Source organism: Myodes glareolus, chromosome 2 (assembly GCF_982192425.1).
Source record: "Myodes glareolus chromosome 2, mMyoGla1.1, whole genome shotgun sequence".
Lineage (NCBI taxonomy): Eukaryota > Metazoa > Chordata > Mammalia > Rodentia > Cricetidae > Myodes > Myodes glareolus.
Window position 1 is genome coordinate 115,393,227 of NC_142027.1, and position 15,880 is coordinate 115,409,106.

Consider the following 15,880-nt stretch of genomic DNA (forward strand, 5'->3'; position numbering starts at 1 on the left):
CGCAAATGCCGTCAGCTACTACTGAGTCATCTTTTCAATCCTTCATATGTTAATAATCTTTTATTAACATATTGTGTTATTATTAATTATTATGTTATTAATAATTATTGATACTCATTATTATGTTATTAATAATGCTGTTGTCCCTGGTCTCCACCACAGCACAAAGAGAAGAAGGGATTTGAAGCAGGAATAAGATTTTAGGCGGGAGAGAAGGGGGGAATGGAACAGAAATGAAGGGATTTGAGGAAAGAGGAAGACAGAGCAAATAGAACTTAAACATGCATAAAGATTACATGGGATTTTTTTTTATCTAACACAGAAGCCTGATCATGTGTGACAATAGCATGCTATTCCACTGGGTGGTAAAGCCATAATGATTTTTTAACTGATAATAAGTTCAGGCCAGTATGATTCTCCTCTCTCTCATATAGCTTGTCTTTTAAATACAATTAAAATAAATTTAAAAACAACAATAAAAAAGAAAAGAAAAGAAAAAGGAACCCTTTCAGTCCCTGGTCTCTGCTCAATGAATCCGGCTGCTTTCAATAATGCCTCTCTTTCCTCCTCGGAATCACATGTCACTTACCAAGGTTCATTTTAATTCCTCAGCCTGTACGAAGAGAAATGACTTGCATCGACCCAACCGGCAGTGGAATCTAGATGTTTAGAGGTTCTCGCCGCTGCGGTACTTAAATTGAGATATGTCTCAAGATTTGCATTTGTAAATCCTGTTCCTGAGAAACTGTAATAAATAAAGCCCCAGATTGAAATTGAATTTTTGCAAAAAGGAACGTAGGAGGAAAGCTACGGCGCATCCATCCAGGTGTGGAAGAGAAGATGCGTTTAAACAGGTCCAGGGGAGACACAAAATACTAGGGGTCATTACCAGTGGCAGGGACTGGGATGGACAAGTGTTCCCAAGAAGTCCCAGAGAAGAAAGGGATGAACAAAACAAACTATGTTCTTAGCCAGATACCTTGTTATTTTTTTTCTAGTCATATTTTACCAAAACATAGAAGGCTAAAATTTACCTATACTTAGATGACCCAGTGGGTTTATCTGTATATGAGTTCTGCATTGAGAGATCCATAGATGTTACGTTCTATTGTTATTGTTATTAGCATGTTGTTGTTGTTATTTTGTCCATAACCCAGGACCTCGTTCAGACGATGCAGCCGCTTTACCGCCAAACCCCACCCGAGCACTGAAGGGATCGTAGGCAGGTGTTCTACTACTGAAATACACCCCAGCCTTCTTCTTAAATATTATTTTGAGGAAGTCTCACTAAGTTGCCCAAGCAGTACTTGGAACTTGCCGGGACCTCTCTGCCTCCATCTCCCAAGTACCTAAGAAGACTAAAGTGTGCCGCTAGGCCCCGCTCGCTGTTGCTTTGCTCTGTAGAAATGAATTTAGATGGATCTCAGAGTGACCTTATGAGGGACACAGATGACATTCGGGAGAGATGGTCCTCAGATTGCAGAAATGCACACCCTTAAGGGAAGGAGGAGAAAGCCCTGTGTGTGTCAACAACCTGAGAGACCATCTTTAGGGCTCGTGTGTGAATGGGGATTCTGGAGAAGAAGGTGGGGTGAGCCCCACACTGTTCCCAAAGTCTCAGAAGACTGCTATAAAGTTCATGGCATCCTGTGTGTCTCATAAATACCAAGAATGTCACACAGGCTGGGCACAGAGCTCAGTGCTAGATCACTCACCTAGCCTGCACAGGGCCCCAGGATGAGGTGCACGTCACAACCAGAAGTCGTGTCCTTCACTATTACCTAATTCCAGAAAATGAATGAACTCCCCCACACATACACACATTCACCTTTCCTTAAGAACTGAGCGTAATATTCTTTATAAGCTTAATTTTGTGTGTCTGCTTGTGTTTTGTTCATGTATGTGCTGTATGTGCCTATGGATGTGGAGGCCAGAAGACAACCTTGGGGTGTCCACCAGATGTTGTCAGCTCTTCTGTGAGACGGAGTTTCTCACTGCCTGGAGATTATCAAGGAGGCTGGGTCGGCTGGCCAGTGAACATAGGGGTTCCTCCTGCCTCCACCTCCCCAGAGCTGGGTTTGCAAGCACAAGCTGTCAGGCCTGGCTATCTCCCAGGGTTGAACTTGGGTATTCATTCTTGCATGGCAAGTACTTTCCCAACTCAACAACAAGCCCCAGCCCTTACATTTATTAATTCCTTAAAAGGACATATTTTTACTGTTTTTATTTATGCATTCACATATGAGTGAATACCACTTTTGTGCAGGTGCCCACAGAAGCCAGAAGAGAAACACGCACACACACACACACACACACACACACACACACACACCACAAAGAGAAAAGGGAGGGAATGAGAGAGATGACATCAGAGGAACCAAGCCAAGTTCTCCCAAAGGCCTGAGCTCATAATAAAAACAGCAAAGTCACCGAAGGAGAAATTGGACAAGCCAGACATATTGAAATGTAGTGGCTACTTTTTTTTATCGCTGTGGCCAAGTACCTGACAAGAAGCAACTTTAAGAGGGGGTTTATTGTGACTCACAGGTCAGGGATTCAGTCCATCGTGGCGGGGAGACGTGGCCGCAGGAACATGAGGCAGCTAGTCATGTTGCTTCCTCAGTAAGGAGTTAGAGATGAACGCTGGTGCTTGGCCACTTTCTTCTTTTCATCCAGCCCAGGATGCCAGTCTATACAATGGTGTCACCCAAGTTCAAGGTTAAGCCTCTCTTCCTCAGTTAACCCAGTCTAGAAACTCCCTTATAGACATGCCCGGGGGGGTTGTCTTCTAGATGACTCTAGATCCATTCAGACTGACAGTCATATTAAATGTCATAGTTAGCTTTGATGGTCAACTTGCTGCAGCTTAGACTCATGTGAGAGTAGAAGCGTCAGCTGAGTAATTACCTAGATGAGACTGGTCTGTGGGCCTGTCTGGGAGGATTGTCTTGATGGTTAGTCAATGTAGGAGGGTCCAGTCCACTGTGGATGGCGCCATTCCCTAGGTAGGTGGTCCTGGGTTGTATAAGAAAACTATCTAAGCTTGACCCTATGAGTGTACCGGTAAGCAGTATTCCATATTTCCTGCCTTCCAGTTCTTGCTAAAGTTCCTGCCCTGATTTCTCTCAGTGATAGGCTGTGACCTGGAAGTGTAAGCCAGATGCGCCCTTTACTCCTTCAGTCGCTTGGTCAGGGTGTCTTATCACAGCAATCAAAAGGAAACTAGGACCTATGCCAAAGGTGCTCAATCACTGCAGTGGCCTCTGGGATATCCTCTGCCGCACTGATCAAGTCTCTGTGCCTTCAGGTGTGGCTCTGCGGTGGCAGCATGGAGGTCCTTCCGTGCTCGCGGGTGGCTCACATCGAGCGGAAGAAGAAGCCCTACAACAGCAACATCGGCTTCTACACCAAGAGGAACGCGCTCCGGGTAGCCGAGGTCTGGATGGACGACTACAAGTCTCATGTGTACATCGCGTGGAATCTGCCTCTGGAGGTAGGAGCAGGCGCCTTTCCCTGTCAACCTAGCACAATAAGCTTGACACTCGGGCAGACCACAGACCCCCTTAAATAAGCCAATGGTTCTTCCATTGCCAAGGCTAACAGACGTCTGTGCCTGCGTGTTAGATCCTCTTAGCACCAGGGCAGCAATAGGGAGGCGTCAATCCACTTACAAAGACTGACAGGTCTTGTGGCTGTGTTAATCCAAATCTGCCAGGGACAAGCCTTTACTGAAAGCTGTGACTCGTGTTTCCAGCCTTACCTCTCTCATACATTCTGCCCGTGGCTCCAGGAAAATCTCTGGCTACTGCAGGCTCCCAGGAGGAACCCCATGGCTGTGCCCACCTGGATCTGAATCCCACCTCTGCCTCTTGATGGATGGAATCTTCCCTGACCACTTCTCAGAGAGTAACAGTAAAATAGGATGGTGCCAGGTCTTCCTTCCCCGTTTCAGTAGGCGGCATCAGAGCAACAGAGTAAAGCTGAATGTGTGCAAGGTTTGAGTGAAAGATAAATGCATATAAATTGTATTATTGTAACAGCTCTCCCCCTCGCCAGTACTTATGGTTGAACCTCGGGGTTTCTGTATGCTAGGAAAGCACCCTTCAGCCCCTCACTGGGGGATTCCAGGCAGGGGCTCTACCACTGAGCCACACCCAGCCCCTCACTGGGGGATTCTAGACAGGGGCTCTACCACTGAGCCACACCCTAGCCCCTCACTGGGGGATTCTAGGCAGATGCTGCATTGAACCACACCCAGACCCTCCCTGGGGGATTCTAGGCAGGTGTTCTACCACTGAGTCACACTCTAGCTCCTCACTGGGGGACTCTAGGCAGGTGATCTACCACTGTGTCACACCCCAGCCCCTCACTGGGGAATTCTAGGCAGGTGCTCTACTACTGAGTCACACCCTAGTCCCTCACTGGGGGATTCTAGGCAGGTGCTCTACCACTGAGTCACACCCCAGACCCTCACTGGGAGGTTCTAGGCAGGTGCTCTACCACTGAGTCACACCAAAGCCCCTCACTGAGAGATTCTAGGCAGGTGCTCTACCACTGAACCACACCCCAGCCCCTCACTGGGGGATTCTGTAGAGGGGCTCTACCACTGAGCCATGACCTCTGCCCCTGGTCCTGGGGAATTCTAGAGAGATGCTCTACCTCTGAGCTATACCTCCAACCACTGCTTTTCATTTTGCGACAGGGCACCACTAAATTGCTCAGGTTGGCCTTGAATTCCCTCAGCAGGCCAGGCTAATTGTGAACCTTTGACCTTCCCACCTCAGCCTCCCAAGTAGCTAAACCAACACTGTAGCCCCATCCCACTTCACATTACAGGTGTTGAACTCCATCCTGAAGAGTTGCTTCCCCCTCCTTTCGCACTGCATCGTCATTGAACGTGTTGTGTCTTCACATATGTTTAACTTACCCTTATTTATTTAGTTTACGTGGGGGAAAGGATGCGACAGTGGGCATTGTATGGAGGTCAAGAACAGCTTGTGCAAGAGGGTTCTCTCCTTCCACCAAGCAGGTCCAGGGGTCATCAAGCTTGTCAGTAAGCCCTTCTACTCACTAAGCCATCTCGCCAGCCCAAGCTTTCACATACTCTTGTCATGTAACGTTGGGTCACCTTTGATGAGCCCTTAGTCCATCCCAGATGCTTGATAAATTTTTTTATTTACAACAGCTCGTTTAATCTCACGACAATAAAGAGTTCTGCCTGGATTTTCTACATCTGTAGAACGTTAATTGTTCAGATGTTCATACTCACCCCACGGGGCCATAGTGGCAAACAAATGGAGCACAGAATAGAATTTTGACCATCTTAAATAGTCTGTAAATGCTGACTTGTTAGGAGCCTACTGTTCTGCCCATTTTACAGACAAGAGACTTGGGAATTTGGGAGGCTCATGGCACTTGTTTAAGGTCATACACAAAACTCAGGAGCAAGAATGTAAGCTCAGGGTCAGAGAGATGGCTCCGTGGTAAGAGTGCTGCAGCCCTTGCATAAGACCAGACAGAGTCCAGATGCCAGTGCCCATTTCAGTGGCTCTTAATCACCTGTAACTCCAGCTCTAGGGGAGTCTGTTGCCCTCTTCTGGCCACCATGGGCATTGCACTCATGTACACAGTCTCACATACTACATATACATTAACTAGAAGTAAATTTTCTTAAGTAAGGAATATGAGAATATTTACTCAAATTATCAGGCAAGGGAGTGAACTCATACCCCTGGTGAGCCAGTGTTAGGTCATTTATGTTTTCTAGAGAAAAATCTAGAATTGTAAGTTTTATCTGTCTTGTGGGTTCCTTTTCTAGAATAAAGCGCCCAACAAAAGCAACTTATGGAAAGATTCTGTCATTGATTTGTCTGTTTTTTCAAGGCAGGATTTCTCTGTGTGACCCCCAGCTGTCTTAGAACTCACTTTGTAGACCAGGCTGGCCTCAAACTCACAGAGACACGCCTGCCTCTGCCCCCCCCCCCCGGTGCTGGGATTATAGGTGTGCACCACCACACCTACTTAAGATGCTTACTGTGGCTCAAGAGTGTAAGGGTCTAGTCCATCATGTTGGGGAAGGCATGGTGTCAGGAGTCTGAGGCAGGTGGTCACATGGCATCCACGGACAGGAAGCAGAGAGAGATGGATGTTGGTGCTCAGTTCACTTTCTCCTTGGTATTCAGTCTGGAACCCCAGCCCATGGGATGAAGCTATCCACGTTCAGGGTGGGTCTTCCATCCTCAAGTGGACCCAGTCTAGAGACTCCCTCATAGACATGCCCAGAAGTGCTGTTCTAGATCCTGTCAACCTGACTGTCAACATTAGCTGTCACCCTTCGAGTCACAAGAGCCGAGTTCTCGTCGCTCTTGCCCAGCGGCGTGTCCTACAATCCCTGCTTGGCCCTGGGGTACTTGGAAGGAAGTTTTAAAGACTAGAACTCTTACACAGGACTGAGCACCCTAGTGAACCTCATGAACACCGTGTTCAAAAGAACAGACATGGAAGAGTTTGGGATTTGTGGTTTACATATGAAGGATGTTCAGCCAATAAAAGTTATGCAAATATTTTGTGGTCCAGAAAAAAAATTCTAAATCTTCTTTTGTGGGGAGCATTGAGGCAGTCTCATTATGAAACGAGCCCTGGATGGTTGGGAACTAAATCCTAAATCTGAACTGAACTAGAAACACATCCAGTCCTAAGACATTCTCTTCTTCCTTCTTTTACTTCCTTCCTCCTTCCCTCTCTCCCTCCCTTTCTTCCTTTCTCCTCTTTTCCATACTTCCTCCTTCTCCCTTCTACTTCTACCTTTTTCCCTTCCTCCCCCTCCCCCCACCCCTTTCTGTGCTTTGACAGGATCTCACTGAACAGCCCAGGCTGCTCTCAGATCACGATCCTCTTCTCTCAGCCTCCCGATGCTGGGATGACAGGCCTGTGCCACACTCCCAGCCTAAGCACGGGGATAGACGAAGCACATGCACACTGTAGATGCTGTTTCCCCCCACATACAGACTATGACCAAGTTTTATTTATAAACTTGCACAATAAGAGACCAACAGCCATGTCTAATAATAAAATAGCGTGATCAGAACAAAATCCTTTGATGAAATTTTCTTCAAACGTATGAATTGTTTGCTTCTGGAATTTTCCATTAAGAATTTTTTGGACTGTGATTGATCATAGGTAAGTGAAGTCAAATAACACGAAAGAACAGTTGGTTGGCTGGTTCCAGATCACTAGGCCATCATTATGAGTGCAATCTTGCCATGCTTTTAGCAAATGACCATTTTTTAGCCAAGTGTATAATCCGTACACTGGAGAAATGAAGGCACCAGGATCAAGAGTTCGAGGTCATTTAAATTGACCTTGATGCACAGCCAGTTTGAGACCAGCCTAGACTACTCGAGATTCTGTATTTAAAAAGAGGAGGAGAAGGAGGGAAAGAAGGAGGAGGAGAAGAAGAGAAGAAGAAAAGGGGCCATTTTCAGCTAAGTAAGTTGGCACAAACCTGCACTGCCAACTCTAGAGGAGATAAATCAAGGAGGGTTATGAGATCAAGTCCAGCATGGGCTATAGTGTGAGGTTATGACTCTAACAATCAGTCTAACAAATTAATCATGGCAAGCACATTCAAGCAAAGAGCTACATAGTGTTTTCAGGCTTGCCTTGAAGTAGTCATAAGTATGATATTTAAAGAATTTTTATAGAGATTGCTCCATGGGTAAAAAAGCATTTTTACTGTGACAGAATGAGGACCTGAGTTCAAATCCCCAGCATCTATGTAGAGTCAGCCATAGCCACTCATGCCTGGAACCCCAGCATTGAGAGGAGGAGACAGGCAGATCCTGGAATATTTTGGTCAGTGACTTCAGCTTCAGAGAGATTATGTGTCAACACAAGAACAGAAAGATGAGGTTGAGAATGATAGAGAAAGACAACCAGTGTTCTGCTGTTGGCCCTGCATATGATGTATAAGCATGCAAATCACACACACAGACACACACACATGTGCACACACAACACATAAATATACCCTTACACACATATAAACACACCCAACATAAATACATACACACAGATACACATATACATATATACATTCACAGACAAGCACACCTCTATACACAAACACACCCCTACACACAGACATACACATGCATACACACGTACTTAAAATCCTTATCTGAGGACTGACGAAATCTTGATGGAGTAACTTCTTAGCTGTTCTCAGTGTTCCCCCCCCAAGTCCCACCTGACTTCCCTTCCCAGCCTGGCCTGTGTCCTTTGACTCACAGTCGTCTTGGGGCTGAGACCGAGGCTCATATTTTAGATACTTTATTTCCCCTGTCATCATCCAGCAAACCCATTACAGGTTCATTTCAATAAAAGCAGAGTGAATTATTCATCAGAACATCATCACACGGAAAATTATTTTCTCCCCTGCATATAATGAGCTTCGCAGAGTGCCCACAAAGAGGGACGTCACGCGCCAGGGAAAGACGAAGGAGCCTAGACACATTTATTTTCTTGTCACCAAAAACAATTCCTGCAATAATTGTCTTGGCTAATCACCGAGGGCCTGTGAAATAGAAGGATCCCAGAGGGTAGGTTGTTGCTATCCTTTGTGTCCTGGGTCCTTAACCCCAAGGGTGATAAAGACGGAGAACTGTCTAGAGACGCCTGTCCAGTCTTCCTACATGTGCTCCATGGGGCAGGTATATATATAATCTCCAGCTTAGGTTTAAGAGACACAGCGCGTCTGCTGAAGCTAGCCTTCTGAGCACTACTAGGCTCTGGGCAGGGGATGTAACTCAGTCGGTCGGGTGTGCGCTAGAACACACAAAGCCCTGGGCTCTTTCCTTTGTGCTGCATAAACCAGGTATAGTGGTGCACACTTGTAATCTCGGCACTTCAGAGATGAAGGCAGGCGGATCAGGAGTTCGAAGTCATCCTTAGCTATATAGCAAGCTCTAGGCTAGCCTGAGCTACACAGGACCCTATGCAATGGTTGGTTTTTAATGCCAACTTGAGACAATCTGGGAAGAGAGTCTTAACGGGAGATTGCCTACAGGTATGTCTGTCGGGGGCTGTCTTGATTTTTAATCGAGGTGGAAGACCCACCCTGGAAGTGGGCCGCGCCGTTTCCTGGACTGGACCGTGGACCGTGTAGGAGGGAAGAAAGCCAGCTGAGGCAGCAGGGGTGCATTGTTTTCTTTGCTCTGTGGATGTGACTGGCTGCTGAGTCCCTGCCTTGACTTTCCCCCAAATAATGAATGGTCGCCTGGAGTTGTAAGCCAGATAAGCCCTTTCCTTGCCCAAGTTGCTTTTGGTCAGGGTGTTTTATCACAGCAATAGAAATAAAGCTATAACACTCCTCAAAAAATAAAAACAAAAACCGGTACAGACTCCAAATCTCCTAGATTCCCTCTCTGAAAGTAACTCTGTCCGCACAAGCCCCTGGCTGGCGTTCCATGCCACTAATGCCCATTGTCTCTCTGCTTGCAGAATCCAGGGATCGATATAGGGGACGTCTCGGAAAGAAAAGCGTTAAGGAAGAGTTTGAAGTGTAAGAATTTCCAGTGGTACTTGGACCACGTCTACCCGGAAATGAGAAGATACAACAATACTATTGCTTATGGGGAGGTAAGGTGGAGTTCACTCGAGGGACAGCAGAGCCCTCCTCCCTTTCTCCCCTTGGCGATTCCTGGAGGTCCAAGGCTCAGGCAGGGATGAGTCTGTGGCTGTCTTCTCTGCCCAAGAGATGATGGTTTTGAGATGTTTTGACACTGAGGGCTTCTGGGTCGTGTAAGTAGAGACACTGAGCAGGAAGCTGGGCACAGCAAGAGTCAGGGAACAGAGGATATGGCTCAGTGGTAGGGCACTCGTTTAGCATGCTCTACTTGATTCCCTGGGTTAAATCCCCAGCGACAGACAGACAGACAGACACACACACACACACACACACACACACACACACACACACACGAGGTGGGAAGCAGGGAGCTAGGTGTGATATACATATCTATAATTCTAACAATTAAGGGCACTGAGGCAGGATTGCCATGAGCATGTATTATATATTGAGTTTATATTCAGGCCAGTTTAGATTATTTAACATGATCCTATCTCAAAAGAGAGAGGGGGAGGCTGGGGTTAGACTAGAGCTTCTATTCCTCACTGTTGTGGGCTGCGGCCAAGTAGTGATAAAGAGAAGAAAAGGAAGGAAGGAAGGAAGGAAGGAAGGAAGGAAGGAAGGAAGGAAGGAAGGAAGGAAGGAAGGAAGCAAAGGAAAGGTGGAATTCTCAGATTTTCTGTTCTGAGGCATTTAACATTCTAAAGCAGTTGGGCTTGTTAGCACATGCCTTTAATACCAGCATTTAGGAGTAGAAGCAGAGAATCAAGAGTTCAAAACCAACTTCAGCTACATAGTGAATTTAGGGCTAGCACAAGCCACACAAGACTGCCCCATCCTAGACAAACTCGACAACGGCAAAACATGTCTTTTGCGCTAATGGCTAGACTCTCATTCTAGTAAGTTGTGGCCAGCCACCTGGCTCCTCCCAGGTTTCATTTCTTAGTATATAAAAGCGAGAGAAATGAAATGGGGGTGCTGGGCAGAATGATGAGCCCTGGTGTGTAGGGTCTGTAGATCCGCAGGCAACATGTGTTGGTCATTGCTAATGCATGCTAACTGCCTTCTCCTCCCTTCTCTGAAGTAAAAGGGTTTGAAGGAAGATCAAGTGTGAAGGAGACATCAGGAAATGAGCAGGGATTTGTCTTAACTGTGTGAATAGTTTAGCTCTTTGTAAAAGAAGCCAGGGCCGGGGAAGGTGGTACAGTCAGCAGAGCGCTGGCCCCACACATGTGGAGCCTGGGTTCCATTCCCTGTACTGCAAACATCAGCATGGCACAACTGTAATCAGTTTGAGGTTATTGTCAGCTGCATAGTGAGGTCAAGGCTGACCTGGGCTACAGGAGATCCTGTCTCAAAGCCTCCCCCCAAAATAATGACACGAAACCAGTCATATAGCCATGCAGATAAATCTGATATATCCAAACGGAGATGGGCTCTCTAAGAATGAAAGCTGTCAGAGGAACAGCAGAGAAAACAGATAATTGATCTGAGCCCATAAAGAAATATAACCCACCCTCCAAATGTGGAAATGTTCTGCCAAGCTGGAAATTTGTACATCACAAATCTTACAAATGAACAGTAATTTATGTAGTATGTAGTAAGCCCTACAATTCAATTTAAATAAAATAATTGATTTAAATAACCAAAAAATCCCCCAAAGAAAAATTGACCAGATGTCTTAGTTATTTTTTCCCATTGCTGTGAGGAGACACCATGAACAAGGCAACTTAGAAAGGAAAGCATCTGCCAGGCAGTAGTGGCAGCACACACCTCTAATCCCAGAACTCAGAAGACAGAGGCAGGTGGATCTCTGAGTTCGAGGCCACCCTGGTCTACAGATCGAGTTCCAGGACAGCCAGAGCTACACGGGGAAACTCTGACTTGAAAAACAAAAAATATAAAGCAAACGAGAAAGAGGAAAAAGAAGAGAGATCATTTCACTGGGGGCTTGCTTTCAGAGGGTAAGTCCGTGACATTGAAGAGAAAGACGAGGATGTTTAAACCGGCCCGTCACACTGTGACCCTGGGCTGTTGTCACAGGACAAACTGCAGAGAGACACAGCCGCAGCTGTTGCCCATGGTAGACCTATAAACTGTTTGGGTGGGGATTTGAGTATTTTGTTTGTAAAGATTTATTTTTATTATTTTATCTATTTGCATACACACAAGTAAATGTGTGCAGGTGCCCTCAGAGGCCATAGAGAATCGGGTATGGGTGCCCTGGAAACGTAGTTATCAAAGGTTGTGAGCTACCTGATGTGGTTGCTGGGAAGCAAACCTGGGTCCCTTGAAAGAGGGGTACGTGCTCTTAACTGCAGAGCCATCGCTCCAGGCCCTAGCAGTGTTTTCATAGATACCATTTCCACAATATTCTTGTGATAACTTCATAATTAGAAGGAAAAATGTTTTTTTTTTAAAAAAATCAAAGACTGACTGTGAAAAGTTGGGGTTAAAGAGGTGGCTCAGTGAATAAGGGCACTTGTCACCAAGCACTTGTCCCTAAGCACTTGTCACCTGAGTTCAGCTCCCAGGACTCATGGGATGGATGGAGAGAACTGACTCTGGCAAGGTGCCCTCTGACCTTCACATGTAACCTACCTACCTACATACACACACATATGCACACATGCACACACAGGCACTCATACAATGCACACACATGCACTCATACACATGCGCATACATGTACATGCACACACGTACACCTTACACACACACCTTACACACATGCACTCATACACATACATGCACACACATACACCTTACACACACACCTTACACACATGCACTCATACACATACATGCACACACATACACCTTACACACACACACCTTACACACGTGCACTCATACACATACATGCACACACATACACCTTACACACACACATACCTTATACACATGCACTCATACACATACATGCACACACAAACACCTTACACACACACACCTTATACACATGTACTCATACACATACACATGCACACACATACATACAAATGCACACACATACACACATATATACACCATACACACACAAATACTCTCTCCCTCTCACACACACACACACTCTCACACACACACACACTCATACACACTGAGTATGTTTCTTGCTAGAAAAGGGATAATCTGGCTGGGAATCCCAGAGATGCACCTGTCTCTGCTCCCTCCATGTTAGGATTACAAGCATGAACCATAATGTCTACCTTTTTATATGGGTTCTGGGTTTCAAACTCAAGTCCCTACGCTTGCAAACCAAGCACCTTGCCTGTGCCATCTTCCAGCCCAACAGTAGTGGTCCTGTTTGTCTTTCTGATTATGATTTTTCATGCTCTCTGCCAGAAATGACCCAAAAAACTGATCTCAAGTCTCTAGAGTTAATTAAAACCAGCACTGGTGTTGGGACCCACTTATGATTTGTTTATACAGCTGCCCTGATCCTGATTCCACCCCTCTGAGAGGACTTTAAACCCAAGACCCATGGGACCTATGGTCCTGTATCCAAATATTCCCTTAAGGTTAGGGAGATGGTTCATTTAATAAAGTGATTGCCTGAGTTTGATCCCCAAAACTCACGTAAACAAACAAGAACAAACATAGGGTATGGTGGTGTATACTTTTAATCTTTGCAGCACTGGGGAGGCCGAGACAAGAAGATCCTTGAGGCTTTTACATGGTGAACTCCGGGTAGTTAGAAACCCTGTCTCAATAAGCATCACCTGATATAGTCCTCTGGTGTCTATAGGCATGTACACATACATGTGCATCTGCACATTCATGAACAGCACACTCAGAGTTCTCTGATATCTTCTTGTTAAAGATTTATGTATCTTTATTTTATATGTATGGGTGTTTCTCTGCATGCATGCCTGTGCACCATGTACATGCAGTACCTGCAGGGGCCAGAAGAGGGCACTGTAGATCCTCTGGAACTGGAGTTATAGACGGTTGTTATCTGTTGTGTGGGTGCTGAGAGCCAAAGCTGAATCCTCTGCAAGAGTTACAAGTGCTCTTAACTGACAAATCATCTCTCCAGCCCCTGTCTCCTTAAAAAAGATTATTATTTATGTGTATATGTGTTTGTGTGGGAGTGGGTATGGACATATGAGTGCAGTGCCTGTGGATACCAGAAGAGGGCAGCAGGTACCCTGGGCTGGAGTTACAAGTGGTTGTGAGCCATCAGACTTGGGTTCTGGGAACTGAACTCAGGCCCTCATTAAGAGTGACTAATGCTCTTTACCACTAAGCTATTGCTCCAGTCCCCTGACATGTCCTTTGATGTGGGAGATGGCAGAGGGTCAGGGGTGGAGGTCAGGCTTTCCAGGACCCAGACACAGGACTCACGCCCAAGACACCCACTGTATGGCTTTGTGACTTATTGGCTCACAGATTCAAGCACCAATCCTTACTTGGAAGGACTGTGCATGGCTGCTCTATCATGAAGTCATAGCCAAGGGACATCATGGCGGTGGCTGGGAAGATGCCTCTCTCCTAGGCAGTTTCTGATGGGTACAATTCATCTCCTCCTGCAGCTCCGTAACAATAAGGCCAAGGATGTCTGCCTGGATCAGGGGCCACTGGAGAACCACACAGCAATCCTGTACCCATGCCACGGCTGGGGACCACAGGTAGGATCACATGTTCGACCAGAAGTAAAATCCACAGCCCCCGGGCTCATGGGACTTCTGGAAATGTCTCTTACCCATTGTTCCACATCCTGTGATTTCTTTTTAAAGAATGTAGATGTTTCCCTGGCTGTGTCATTAAAGAAGGCAGTTTACTGTGAGGGTTAATATTGATTGTCAGCCTGGCAGGATTGGGAATCACCCACGAGACGGCCCTCTGGGTGTGTCTGTCAGGGAAGTTCTAGAACGGGGTAGTTTGGCTTGAAGGCACACACAGAATGTGTACAGCACCATTCCATGAGTTGGGGAGGGGGTCCCAGGATGAATACAAAGGGGAAAGTGAGCTGAGCACCAGCATCCATCTCCCGCCCCTTCCTGACTGTGGATGCCACGTGACCAGCTGCCACAGGCTGCTGCCACTGTGCCCTCACCATCATGATGGGCTGCGCCCTCCAACTTCGAGCCACGGCGAACCCCTCCATTCTTCCTCCCTTCCTTCAGCTGCCCTTGTCAAGCATGCTGTAATGGCCGTGATAAGAGTAACTCCATAGCTTGTCACATCCATACACATGTTCAGGGGGTCAATGTGTCAATGTGTATGTTACATATTGAAGAGAAAATTAGGATAAGCTTTAGAGTCATTTGCTAACAGACAGATATGTACCATATTGTGTCATTCAAATCAAAATTACCTACCTACTAACCATGAAGAAACAACAAGGACCCTTTTTAATTTTTTTTCAAGACAGTGTTTCTCTGGAGACCCTTTTAAAATATGTGTGTGTGTGTGTGTGTGTGTGTGTGTGTGTGTTTCAGTATGAGCACCAAGGCATGCAGTGCCCAGGTAGGCCAGGAGAGGGCATCAGATCCCTTGAACTTGGAGTTAAAGGCAGTTTTTCATTGTACAACATAAGTGCTTGGAATTGAACCTGGGTTCTCTGCAAGAGTAGCAAACACTCTTGTCTACTAAACCAGCTCTTCAGCCCCACAGAGACCCTTTGGAGACGCCAGCTGCCATGCCTACCCTGAAAGTTCTTCCCTACTTTGGTGGGTAAATACTAGTACAAGGGCAGAGCTCTCACCAAGAAGGAAGAAAGTGTATACAGGCTGTCTGAGAACACGTAAGGCAGCTTGAAAGGGGGCAAAATGGAGAGGCTGAGGAAATAAATCCCCCTTGATAACTCGGCATGAGTAAGCAGAGAAAGAGTACGTGTGTGCGCGTGCACGCATGCATGCTACTTCTAAGGACTTGGCAGAACTTCCCGAAGAACAGGGAGGAAATATATACCCAAACACCATTAGGCTTGGCTTTCACAGACAGAGTAAATGTTCTGTCAGTCAGCCGTCACAAAAGGCAAGTTACAAACTGGGAAAGCATTTATGCCCCCTTCCTGAAGACCGAGAGAGTCAGTGCTAAGTTGATGTATTAGTTACTTTTCTTACAACTGTGGCCAAACCCTGACAAGAAACCATGTAAGAGCTAGACAGTTAAAGAGAGGGTCCCTGGGGGCTTTCTGGCCAGGCAGTCTGGTCAAATCATTGAGTTTCAGGTTTAAAGAAACCCTATCTCAAAAGACAAAGTAGAAAATGATAGAGGAACAAAAGCCTGATGATGACCTCTGAC

At 46.2% G+C, this 15,880-nt stretch overlaps 1 protein-coding gene across 1 annotated transcript in view; it reads left to right on the plus strand.

Moving 5' to 3' along the window:
- Galnt17 (polypeptide N-acetylgalactosaminyltransferase 17) overlaps nt 1–15,880 on the plus strand; it is a 425,585-nt gene that overhangs the window by 394,363 nt on the left and 15,342 nt on the right. The window contains exons 7-9 of the mRNA XM_048433766.3: nt 3,308–3,493; nt 9,502–9,639; nt 14,164–14,259. Coding sequence (XP_048289723.1) covers nt 3,308–3,493; nt 9,502–9,639; nt 14,164–14,259 — 420 coding nt within the window. The remainder of the gene's footprint in view (nt 1–3,307; nt 3,494–9,501; nt 9,640–14,163; nt 14,260–15,880) is intronic.